Source organism: Hippocampus bargibanti, linkage group LG03 (assembly GCF_051943395.1).
Source record: "Hippocampus bargibanti isolate YZ-2025 linkage group LG03, ASM5194339v1, whole genome shotgun sequence".
Lineage (NCBI taxonomy): Eukaryota > Metazoa > Chordata > Actinopteri > Syngnathiformes > Syngnathidae > Hippocampus > Hippocampus bargibanti.
In genome coordinates, this window is record NC_142736.1 from 18,276,709 (window position 1) to 18,289,208 (window position 12,500).

The 12,500-nt window shown below is 42.5% G+C and overlaps 2 protein-coding genes across 4 annotated transcripts in view; one reads left to right on the top strand and one right to left on the bottom strand.

Moving 5' to 3' along the window:
* The window catches only part of LOC148900563 (uncharacterized), a 3,421-nt gene extending 1,300 nt beyond the window's left edge, over nt 1-2,121 (top strand). Inside the window, exons 1-2 of the mRNA XM_088991296.1 lie at nt 1-228; nt 1,871-2,121. The exon at nt 1-228 is cut by the window's left edge and continues 1,300 nt beyond it. Coding sequence (XP_088847422.1) covers nt 1-228; nt 1,871-1,897 — 255 coding nt within the window. The 3' untranslated portion in view covers nt 1,898-2,121. The remainder of the gene's footprint in view (nt 229-1,870) is intronic.
* LOC148900562 (SHC-transforming protein 1-like) overlaps nt 1-12,500 on the bottom strand; it is a 37,260-nt gene that overhangs the window by 12,178 nt on the left and 12,582 nt on the right. For 2 of the 3 annotated variants that reach the window (XM_088991300.1, XM_088991298.1), the window contains 2 exons: nt 10,873-10,924; nt 10,091-10,789 (listed from right to left, as the gene is read on the bottom strand). In XM_088991300.1, the coding sequence (XP_088847426.1) occupies nt 10,641-10,789; nt 10,873-10,924 (201 nt within the window). In that variant the 3' untranslated portion in view covers nt 10,091-10,640. Of the gene's footprint in view, nt 1-10,090; nt 10,790-10,872; nt 10,925-12,500 lie in introns of those variants that run through there. The other variant, XM_088991299.1, reaches the window with a different exon arrangement.

A 12,500-nucleotide genomic window follows, 5' to 3' on the forward strand; every position in this document is an offset into this window, starting at 1 on the left:
ACAGTCTTAAAGCAGAATACTGTTACTGTGCCGAATGAACTCCTTTCAGAGATCAAAGAGATGAGGTCAGAGATGATGCTGTTAAAAGAGCTGCGTGCAGAAGTGTCCCAGATCAAAGAGACTATTCAGAAACCAACAGCCACTTCTCAGCCCACCAGCGGAGGACCTGAACGCCTGCCTGACCACTACCCTGAACAGGTCGCCTTCACTCCACCTTCACAATATCAGGTAGATCCACCAGCCAGGCACTACTACACCCAGCACTCCCCATCAGCTCTTCAGCAGTACCACCCAGCACCAGGGCCCAGGCCGATGAGGGGGGCAGCACAGTTCCAGCAGCGGTTCGCCCCTCCGCAGTACTACATGCCCCGTCGCACTCAGCCCAGGTGTTATTCTTGTATTCAGACAGGTGAAGAATATTGTCAGCACTGTTTTAAATGTGGAAGTAGTGAACATTTCAGAGCAGGCTGCAAAGCACAGAACTCAGCTAGGAACCATGCTTTAAACTAGAAAGGGTTACTCCAGTGGGACATGGTGTGACCACAGAGACAGATAGGTCCCAGTGTTACAGTGGTGCTATGAAAATGGAATGTAAGCCCCACACACGTGGCCCCATTCAGAAGAGACATAAGCAGTCATTTGTCGAGCGTACAGATAAGAACCAGTGTGGCAAATTACCTTCGGTCAGGGAGTTAGTGGGAAAGAAATGTCTTATTCGGTGCTTTTTGGGTAACAAAAGGGTTGAAGCACTCTGGGACTCGGGGTCCCAGGTGTGTGCTGTAGATGAGTTATGGAAACAAACAAACTTACCTGACGTGTCATTGAAAAATGTGAATGAACTTATTGACCCTGATAACACTCTCAATATTGTGGCAGCTAATGGAACGGATATGCCTTATGTAGGATGGCTTGAGATATCATTTAAACTTGGTGCTAATGATCCAGGGCTACTTGTACCAGTATTAGTACTAAAAGGTGACCAGCAACAGTGTCCTATCATAGGGTTTAATGTCATTGAGCGTCTTGTGTTAGATAGCCTCTCTAATGAGTCACAAACAGGGGATACAGAAAAGCTCTTGAAATCGGTTAGACTAGCTTTTCCCCACCTTAAGCGCAATAAAGCTGCCACTTTCATAAAAGCAGTTTGTCTGGGACAAGCACATGAGTACCGTGTAAAAACAACAAATGAGAGATTCACTATAGCCAGGCATAGCTCACTTATTATTCCATGCAAAGTACAGGCTAAGCCCTTTAAGGAAGATGTTACATTGGTTTTTGAGCCAAGTGAAAACCCACAGTGGCCAGATGGCCTCGAGCTTTGTGACTCGTTGGTCTCAGTTAAGGCAGGTTCCATCCCTAGGATAGTTGTTAGTGTCCAGAACCCTACTAATCATGATATTAGGTTTCCAGTAAAGGCTATTATTGGTACAGTGCAGTCGGTAGGGTCTGTCTACCCAGCTAACATATTTAAAAGGGACCTTCCTTCAGTGGTTGTCAATGAGGTCCATGTCCAGAATACCACCATCGCTCTCAGTGAGCAGTGGGACCCCCCAATTGACCTTTCTCATTTGGACGAAGATAAAAGAAAGACCGTTCAGCAGATGTTGAGAGACGAATCGGCATCATTTTCAAAATCGGACGACGACATAGGGTGTGTGGAAAACCTACAAATGGACATTTTGTTGAAAGACACTGAGCCTGTTTCAAAGACATATATGTCTGTCCCAAAGCCAATGTACAGAGAGGTGAAAGACTATTTACAGGACTTGATAGCGCAGGGGTGGGTGGAAAAGTCCACTTCCTCCTACTCATCCCCTGTCGTCTGTGTCAGGAAAAAAGATGGTACACTGCGCTTATGTATTGATTACAGAGAGCTGAACCGGAAAACACACCCTGACCGGCACCCCATCCCACGGGTACAGGACGTGGTGGATAGCCTTGGGGGTAACACCATCTTCTCGCTGCTGGACCAAGGCAAAGCATACCACCAGGGGTTCATGTCCAAAGGGAGCCGACACCTGACTGCCTTCGTGACCCCTTGGGGCCTTTATGAATGGATTCGAATTCCGTTTGGACTCATGAATGCACCAGCAGCGTTCCAGCGGTGTATGGAACAATGTCTGGAGGGGTTACGGGACGAAATATGTGTCCCCTATCTTGATGACATTCTTGTTTTCAGCGGGACATTTGACAACCACGTTGAGGACGTCAGACGAGTGTTGCGACGTCTCAGGGAAAATGGAATAAAACTCAAAGCCCGAAAGTGTGACCTCTTTAAGCCGGAAGTGAGGTACCTCGGCAGGATTGTCTCTGCTGAGGGGAGCAGAATGGACCCGGCAGATACAGCAGCAGTGCGTGCCCTGAAAAACAAGCAGCCAGGCACTGTCGGTGAGCTTCGAGCCATTTTGGGACTATTAAGCTATTATAGGCAATACATCAAAGATTTCTCTTGTATCGCTAGTCCCTTGTATGCTTTGCTTAAAGCCCCTCTGAATGTTGAGACTCAGCAGCATCAAAGACAAAAATGGAAAGTGAGACATAACAGTGTGTCTTCCAACACACGTATTGAGTGGAGTGATGAGCATCAGTCAGTGTTAGAGCAGCTAATAGACTGTTTAGTTCAACCACCAGTTTTAGGTTTTCCTGACTTCGCGCATCCTTTCATTTTGCATACAGATGCCTCTAACCGGGGTTTAGGTGCTGTGTTGTACCAAAGACAAAATGGCAAACTTCGCGTGATAGCCTATGGCTCTCGGACATTAACTGCAGCTGAGAAGAATTATAATTTACACTCGGGCAAGTTGGAATTTTTGGCGCTTAAGTGGGCGATCACAGACAAGTTTCGTGATTATTTGTACTATGCACCATTCTTCACTGTGTATAGTGACAATAATCCACTCACGTATGTACTGTCGACTGCTAAGTTAAATGCAACTGGGTGCAGGTGGGTCGCAGAACTTTCTGATTTTAATTTTACTGTTAAATATCGTCCCGGTAAGGAAAATGTTGATGCAGACAGTTTATCTAGGATGCCCCTTGATATGGTAACATATATGGAAGGATGTACAAAAGAAATGTCATATGATGCTGTGAGTGCTGCCGTACAAGCGGTTGACCAACAGAACGAGTCTAGTGCAGCTTGGTCTATGGGAATCTCAGCTATGTGTGCCGAGGTGTCACTAAACACACCGATAGCCCCATTGACTGTTGGACAGATCAAGCTAGATCAAGAGACTGACCCCATTATAGGACATATTATTAGATACAAACTGGCGGAGACGAAACCGCTAGGTACTGAACTAAGAAAGCATTGTCCTCAAGTTGTTTGTCTTGTGAGGGAATGGGACAAGCTACACTTTAATGACAGAGGTGTTTTGTACAGAAAAACGGCAAACAGAACCCAACTACTGCTTCCTGAAAAACACAAGGTGACAGTGTTAAAAGAGCTGCATGATGAAATGGGCCACCATGGTGTAGAAAGGACTCTTTCCCTTGTAAGGGATCGTTTTTACTGGCCCTTTATGCAAAAAGAAATAGAGGACTATGTACTGAGAGAGTGTGTGTGCCTAAAACACAAAAAGCCCAACCGTGAGACCAGAGCCCCTCTTACTAATATTGTGACTACTCAGCCTTTTGAACTTGTCTCCGTTGACTTTTTGCATCTTGACAAATGTAAGGGTGGTTATGAATACGTGCTTGTGCTAGTAGACCATTTTACACGTTTCGCTCAAGTTTATGCTACAACGTCCAAAGCTGGCAAAACAGCGGCAGACAAAATCTTTAATGACTATGCTTTAAAGTTTGGGTTCCCCCTTCGAATTCACCATGATCAGGGTGGTGAATTTGAAAATCAACTTTTTGCTCAACTGAAGGAATATTGTGGGGTTGCGGGTTCAAGGACAACCCCCTACCATCCACAGGGAAATGGACAAGTTGAACGATTTAATCGAACACTGATCCAGATGTTAAAGACACTGACAGAGAAACAAAAGAGTAACTGGAAAGACTCACTAAACAAACTCGTTTATGCTTACAACTGTACCAAAAGTGAGGTGACAGGGTTCTCACCTTTTTACTTACTTTATGGACGTTCACCACGTTTGCCAGTTGATATGTTGTTTAGCTTGAATCCAGACTCGAACCAGGGTGAAACCAACCAGAAGGACTATGTGAAGAAGTGGAAACAGGGCATGGAGGAAGCGTATGCGATCACGCAAGAAAATAACAACAAAGCTGCTGCCAGGAGTAAGAGACTATATGACAGTAAACTAAAGTATTCTACCCTGTTGCCCGGTGATCGTGTTCTGGTTCGAAACTTAACCCCACGTGGAGGTTCAGGCAAACTGAGAAACCACTGGGAGGATGTTGTTCATACAGTGGTTCGTCAAGTCAGCCAAGACATTCCAGTTTATGAGCTGAAACCTGAGAGGGGGAAGGGCAGATCTAGGATACTCCACCGCAATCTCTTGCTGCCATGTGATCATTTGCCATTAGAGACTTCACTACAGTCCCAGTCCAAGGAAAAGTCCACTCGGCAACGACCGAACAAGATGCCGGAAATGGATCCGGAAGAGGATGATGAGGAGGATGAGTATTATCCAGTGTTGCATCGCCAGAGCACCCGACCAGACTCACCAGAACCGCGGGACGTGAGCTTTGTGGAGACAACCCACCATGATGACAATCAACTGGGGAATGAACTGCCGGGGACGGAGCCGGGAGCTGCGGAAGTTGACCAATCTCAGGAGGGCAACATTGGTCCGGAAAATGATCCACCTGTGACAGTGTGTCCCCCTTTTCCCCAGCCACCCCCCAGTAATCCTGATATTGGGGGAAATCAACGGCCACGACGAGAACACAGGAGACCCAAGGTATTCACGTATGATCGCCTTGGTTCGCCATCTTGCTACAATGTAGGGACAGTACCATATCATGGTGAACAGACAATGCCTTGGATGTATGGCGCACACCCCTATTATGCCACGAAATACTACAGAAATGGTTAATCGACACTTCGGTTTAATAGAACAGTGAGATGGAAACAAGAAGACCCCGATGAGCCCTGTATAAGTAAAACGGAATGTATGAAAAGAGTTCCAGTCTGTGAATTGTTGATTGTTATAATGTAAACAGAATGTCAGTCAGTCATCTTTTACTTCGAAATGTGACAAAGTGATCAGAAAGGCACCGAAAGAAGAGAGATACGTTAAAAAGCACATCAGCGAACTCCCAAGGAAGGTCACGGGAGGTTTCACTCTGTTAAATTTTCCAGTAATAACGTCAGCGCCATCATGTGGCTAAAAGAAAACGCGAATCATGGAACATTTTTTAAAAAGTTTTTATAAGATACGCAGTTGGTTAAAAAGCGTTATTAAATCCAGCTCAAACATGGACATTAATGATATTTACGTATATTTGTAGCCATATCATATATTTTGCTGTACTTGGCACGACTGTGTTACAGATACACGGATTCCTGAAATGATCTTTTCAGAAAATATTGTTCAAGTCATAAAACCATATCAACTCATTCAAATTGTATTTGACTACTAATTCAACCCTTCAATGCATGCCAAAACCTGATAGCATGGTAAGATCTCCACTGTAGTAACCGCTGTCTCTGACAGAATTAATATAGTGACTGGGTTGCAAATCACTGCTAATTTGAAATATACATAGTATATATATTTTTTTGCTCAAGTGTGGCGATACTCCGATTTGGTAGATGCTGTGCTAACCTGTCAGGAATACATTTAGCTAAAACAAGCTGCTACGTAAAATATGTTGTCGCAGTTACATCTTCAAGGAGACATCTTCAAAATTATGGCCAAAAAGGTTTTACGTTAAGATTGACATCTAGGTTGGTCATAAAGGTAAGCATTTTAGTGGTTCCTTGTTGTATTTGGTATTTTAAACAATTTACACAAGTGAATGTTCCTGTATTTTATACAAAGAATGCAAAATTAACTCTTATCACAAGACCTCCATATCGAATGCTTAATTTTGCAACTCATAACAATGAGAACTAATAAAAAGTAATGCATGCTACTGAAACTTTCCTACATTCACATATGAAGCACTCTTACGCATACTACTGAACTGCATTACTGTACTACGTTTTCTGATACTTCAACTAAGACATGTCTCCTGCCACAGACAAATTACTTCCTAGAATCATTGGGACACAAAATTATCTCCACCATAATACGGTGGTGGATTATGAAGGGATATGCATACATACATGCATACATACATACATGCATGCATACATGGATGCATACATGCAAAATTATGGCATACATACATACATACATACATACATACATACATACATACATACATACATACATACATACATACATACATACATACATACCAGTGACGTGCAGTCACTAGAGGCAGGGGAGGCAGTGCCTCACCTGTCATTATGTAAAGAAAAAAAAATACATTAAATGATTGTATTTAGTAATGTGTGCTTTACAGATAATTTCCATTTAAAGTTACCATTTTGGATGTTAATTTTTTTGAAAATCGCAGAATTTCCGTTCAAATACTTAGAAGAGACATGCGGTGAGGCAGCTGCCCTCTGAGCCTCACCATGGATTGCGCAACAGTTATGCCGTGGGATGGTATTGCTGTCTCTCTGTATGTCGGTATGTTTATTAAAATGTTCAACCACAGCTAAATTTACATAGCTTCGCTGGTGTATATGTAACGGAGTTGTGCACTTAGATTATTAAATTATGAAGGAAGTGACGCAACGGCGCACAGTGTGGCCTATGTCCTGCCCATAGTTTCCAGAACAATCTCGAGGAGATTCAGGGTGAGTCGCAATTTTCTGTTGGTCTTGATTAACGCACATTTTCATGACAATATCTTATTTTGTTTCCCCTTTTGTACTGTCTAGTGTTATCTAATTAGTTCCCTTATTCATTTCGAGTCCAGATTACTTTTTGTGTCATTATTTACTTCACGTTTTGTCGAGTGGAACTTTGGAGCACATGTGCTTTTCTATCGCAGTTAATCACAAGACGAAACCCATGCGACTTCACCCATCCCTTCTGCCATACTGTGTTGCAGGTAATAATTGTTTCATTTCGTTTTTATTGAACAATATTTAGTTTCTTGTGTCGTGTTTCATTTGCCCGTGAGTGTCCGTGGCGGGTTGAACTGCGCGCTAGCCATTACAAGCGCACCGCGTGTTCTGCCGAGTCTCCGCCAATGATGCGTTCAGGGACATCTTGTAAATAACAGTGAACTTGTGTTGTATTCTCTTTTTCTGTAAATAACCACTATACGATCACACGTTGTTAATTCTGTTTTGTTATCTACAATGTTTTGCATTTGAGAACAATCTCGAGGAGATTCAGGTTAATCACAAGACGAAACCCATGCGACTTCACCCATCCCTTCTGCCATACTGTGTTGTAGAAATAAAAGAAATAAAAAGACACATCCACGCGTCTCGTCTTCATTAATACGGCAGCATCGTGGAGATGAAGACAGTCACTGTTGTGACACCCGTCACATATATAATGTACAGTGCTGTTTTTTTTCATCAACAACAGTATGTGTGTAACGTGTTTGTTTCTTGTGCTGAGCTATTGAGTGATCATAAAACGCCAGCGAAGAGGCATTCGGTGAGGCACGCAGTTTTCCTGCCTCATGCTAGGGGTCGCTGGTGATCCCAGACATTACAACGCTGTGGCCTAAGGATAATAGAATTAGTGGTAGCAAGCTACAGTAAGCAGTTAACAACAGTTAGCATCTGTCCATATTTTCAAGCCTCATTTTCAAGATGGAAGATTACGTGTCGAAACTCAGTAAATTTTCCACATTGGACTTTCAGTCGAAGCAGGAGATCATTATTAAAGGAAGACCAACGCCGGAGTTAGGTATGCTACAGACAACAGGAGAGAAGAATCGGTCATTTAATACGGACTGGTACACACGGAAAGACTGGCTTTGTGGATGTCCAAAAAGAAACCGCCTTTTCTGCTTTTCCTGCCTTCTGTTTTCAACTGCTAACAATGTCTGGACTCAAATGGGATATTGTGACTTGACGAATTTGCAAAGAAGCCTCATTAAACATGAGCGGTCGACCACGCACATCGAAAGTCAAATCGCGCTTAAAACGTTTGGGATGTCCAGGATAGACTTGGCTTTGGACGAACAGCGAAGGCTCAACATTAGCATCCACAATGCTAAGGTAAAGGAGAACAGAGAGATTTTAAAAGATCTAATTAATGCCACCTGCTTCCTCGCCAAACAACAGTTGGCATTTCGTGGAAATGGAAGTGTGGGCTCTGCTAATCGTGGCAACTTTGTTGAATTATTGCATGCTTTTGCTGAGAAAGATGACCGGCTAGCTCGACATTTGGAGACATCCACTGTATTTTCTGGCTTGTCAAACAGAATACAGAACGATTTAATCGAAGCAGTAGGCGATGCCATAAGGAATGATATTAAAAAGGAGATCGGTGCAGCCCCATTTGTTGCTGTAGAAGTAGACGAGACAACAGATGTCACAAACCATGCTCAGATTTCAGTCATATTACGGTATGTGGTTTCATCTGAAGCAGGCTGTGAGGTGAAGGAGGCGTTTTTGGGTTTTGATGACGCGAGTGAGGACAGACGCGCTCCTGCCATTGCCAAGTACGTCCTGGGAGTGTTGGAGAAGTATATAACTGTACTGACAAGCTTATCGCTCAGACATATGAAGGTGCCGCTGTAATGGCCTCAGAGCTCAATGGCGTGCAAGCTAAAGTTAAAGAAAAAGTGCCCGAAGCCATGTTTACGCACTGTTACGCACACAAGCTGAACTTGGTGCTCATGCATTCAGCAAAGTGCATGCCAGAATGTCGCACGTTTTTTAAAACAGCTGAGGGACTAGCTTCATTTTTCAACAAGTCCACAAAGCGCACTCACTTACTGGATGATGTTGTCAAGCGCCGCTTACCCAGAGCAGCACCTACGAGATGGAGCTCTAACTCCAGGCTGCTCCAGACAATAAGCATGCACCAAAATGATCTGCGCGCCTTATTCCATGTAATTATGGAAATTGCGGACAACTGGGATAATGACACACTGATGATGGCAGCAGGATATGAACGGTGGCTCTCAAAAGCATCAACCTGCTTTCTCCTTATGGTGTATAGGATATTTTCAATGAAACTGATGCACTTTTCAGAGTGCTGCAAAACAAAGTAATGGACATTGAATATTGTCGTGCACGCATCCGCGACTCTGTTGCAGCTCTCGAGCGCATGAGACTGAAGTTTGACAGTTTCTGTGACCGATTTGAGCAGAAATGTAGCGCACTAGGATTAAAAGAGAGTGGAGACAGACATTCAGTTAGATGTGAACGAAAACGAGTGTTTTGTGACATTCTGGACAATGTTAACTGTCAAGTGAAGGACAGGTTTGATCATTTTGGTGAGCTGGCTTTCCTTGGTTTGGTAGACTGCGCGGAATTCAGTGAAATGTCGCAACAATTTGATGATACAAAACTTCAGAGCCTATCAAAGTATGCCAAATTCTTTGATTTTGTGAAACTAAAGGCGGATCTCGTTGGACTATATCGCTCACAAACAGTGAGGGATGAATGTAAATCTCCTGGACAGCTTCTCAGCTTTTTGGCCCAGAAGGATCTCATCACAACTGTTCCTGAGGCGGCAAAGTTGCTCCAGCTCGTGCTCACTATTCCAGCCACTGCAGCGTCGGTGGAGCGGTCATTCTCAACGCTGAAAAGACTGAAAACATACAGTCGTAACAGGATGGATGAAGTACGACTTTCTTCACTGGCAGTGATCTCCATTGAGATGGAGAGACTTTTCAAACTGAAGAAAGAAAATGAGCACTTCTACCAACAAGTTATGGATTCTTTTCTTCAGAAGGAGCGGCACATGGACTTCATTTATAAGTAAAGGTAAGATGATAATGATGTTTTATGTGTTTTTTTCAATGCTAGAGTTTGTATATGGAAAAAATGTAGAAATTAAATTTTAAGGAAACACGTTAACTATTGCCAAGCAAATGGTGAATAAGCTGCTCTGTAGGGTCATATGTTTGTAAATCTGACTGATGATGTCAGTGCCTCACCAGCAGTGACGTGCAGTCAGTGGAGGCAGGTGAGGCAGTGCCTCACATGTCATCATGGAAAGCTGTCATGGAAATATCAAATGAAAAAATAAATTAAACAGTTAGATGTATTTAGTGATTTGTACTTTAAAGTTCTTGTCCATTTAACTTCACCGTTTTAGGATTTTTTTCAAAATCGCTGAATTTTCACATTTACCATTCAAATACGAAGTAGAGACGAGTGGTGACGTCATTGATGACGTCAGTGCCTCACCAGCCATGAACCTCACCGCACGTCAACTGATACATACATAGACAGTTACACACATACACACATACACAGTTACATGGAGTCCATAAATGTCAAGTTATCTTTATCGTTTATAATTTTTATGTAACAAATAGATAATTTTCTTTTTTAAAGTGATTCATCTGTTTGTCATTTCATTTTCCTGGAAGTAGTACTTGTTTACGTAACATTGGATTTGTTTTTCTTTTCTTCCCATCACGGGGTAAATATACAAATTTAAAAACCAAGCAACCGTAAACACAGGGTAAATTTAATATTCCGATGACGCTGACCTGGGATCAGCAGAGACGAGTGATGGGGCGTGACAAAGAAGCTGTTTGAAGCAAGACTCAAAGGCCCAACTAATGCTATGGATGACCTCTGCTGCTCGGCCTTGAGGACACTCCAGGATGTGACACGCTTGCAAGTAAAGCAAAAGAAGTAAGGATACAAAGAGCAACATTGTAAGCAGAGACAAAAAAATGGGAAAAGAATCACTGTACCTCTTTGACCCATTTGATCTTTGGCTACATAGGCAATGTAGTCTTCCATGTCCTGCAAACACATTAGTGCATGAATAGGTTTCAATATATTTAGTGCAGTGCTTCTTTTTACACCATGAACAGCTTCGAAAATTTGTCTGGTTCACTATAAAGACCAAAATAAAAACAAAACAGCCATTTCATATAGACAAAAAAGGCTCTTCTTAGAAAAATATTATCAGTGTTTAATATGAGAAAATAAAACACAGTACATTAACAAAGAATCCATTCAAATATATTCCATATAAAAAGTGAAAGAAAATTAAACCAAAATAAATTAGAAAACAAACTACAGGTAACATCTGAATTAAGACCGGCGCGACTTACAACCACCCGTACTTACAACCACGACCGCCAGACCCCCACCCCCTTTTTTTTTTATTCTACGCCTGGCACCACAACGCGCAAGCAGCCTGAAACGCGTACTACAATTTTGGCCAGCCAGCATGTCACACATGCGCACAGCAAACTGCGTGACTGCACTCAATACAGTAGTTATACAGTGCAGATACTGTCACAGCCACATCTCCTGTAGTAGCTAGCTATCTATGTATTTGAGTTATTACGGCTTGCGTGAATGCTGGCACGTGTGGCTGCCGCTGCTCACCCACAGAAAAAACTGATCCTGTGACTGTAAAGTGACCTTGAGAGTTTTGAAAGGCGCTTAGAAATGAAATGTATTATTATTATTATTATTATTATTATTATTATTATTATTGTCCACTGCTTTTTTCCTTTGGTGTCCGCCTGAGTCCGAGCGTGTGTGTCGGGCAACTTCTTCTGGCCATTAGCAGGGAGAGAGATTTTTCAAAAGTTGTATTCATGAGGGGGAAAAAAACTTTATTTCGATCTTACATGGTTGTAGACTCTACAACCAAGTAAGAGCTACAATGTAGAGTTATCTGCATTGAAAGTGAGGGCGGCTATACAAAGGTAAATGCAGCCTCAGCTGTTGTTAAAGCGCTCTATAAACACCTATGTATGTATATTATTGTATTTTGTTCAGCCGCCGTTATTTCAAGCTCATATAACTCCAGACCCATATACTGTAATTTAGGAATTACCTCGTTTTTTCTGATGCAACAAAAAGTTTCTAATGCTGCATTGAATGTATATGTAGTCCTAAATCTCAATATATGTGGGTCCTGGAATTCGAGTGTGTCATGATCTGGTTGGCGACCAACGGGGGGCGCTTGCAAAACCGTGACAGAGTGACAATGAAAAAAACTGGCACTGAAGTGGACACATTTTTGCACGTCTGGAAGTGAATGAGTTAAAGTCAAAAACTGCCATGGCAAAGATAATCATGCAACATTTGAGTTGATTAGATTTCTTATTGTAGTTGTAGCTCAAAGTGTAGAAGAGTTGCTTCTCATAGTTTGCCTTTGTTGTGGGAGGTCACTAAAATATTATATAGCTAACCGCTAGTTTGTCGACAACCAGCTTATTTCCTAATTCTCTGACCCGCATAGATGTCGGAAGATAATAGTGCATTGTCGATTGTACAGCTCGTTGCTCCACAGAGTTAAAAAGCGATGACGACAATCAGTAGTCATCAGAGTGGAAGGCGTCTGTAAATTGGCTGATTG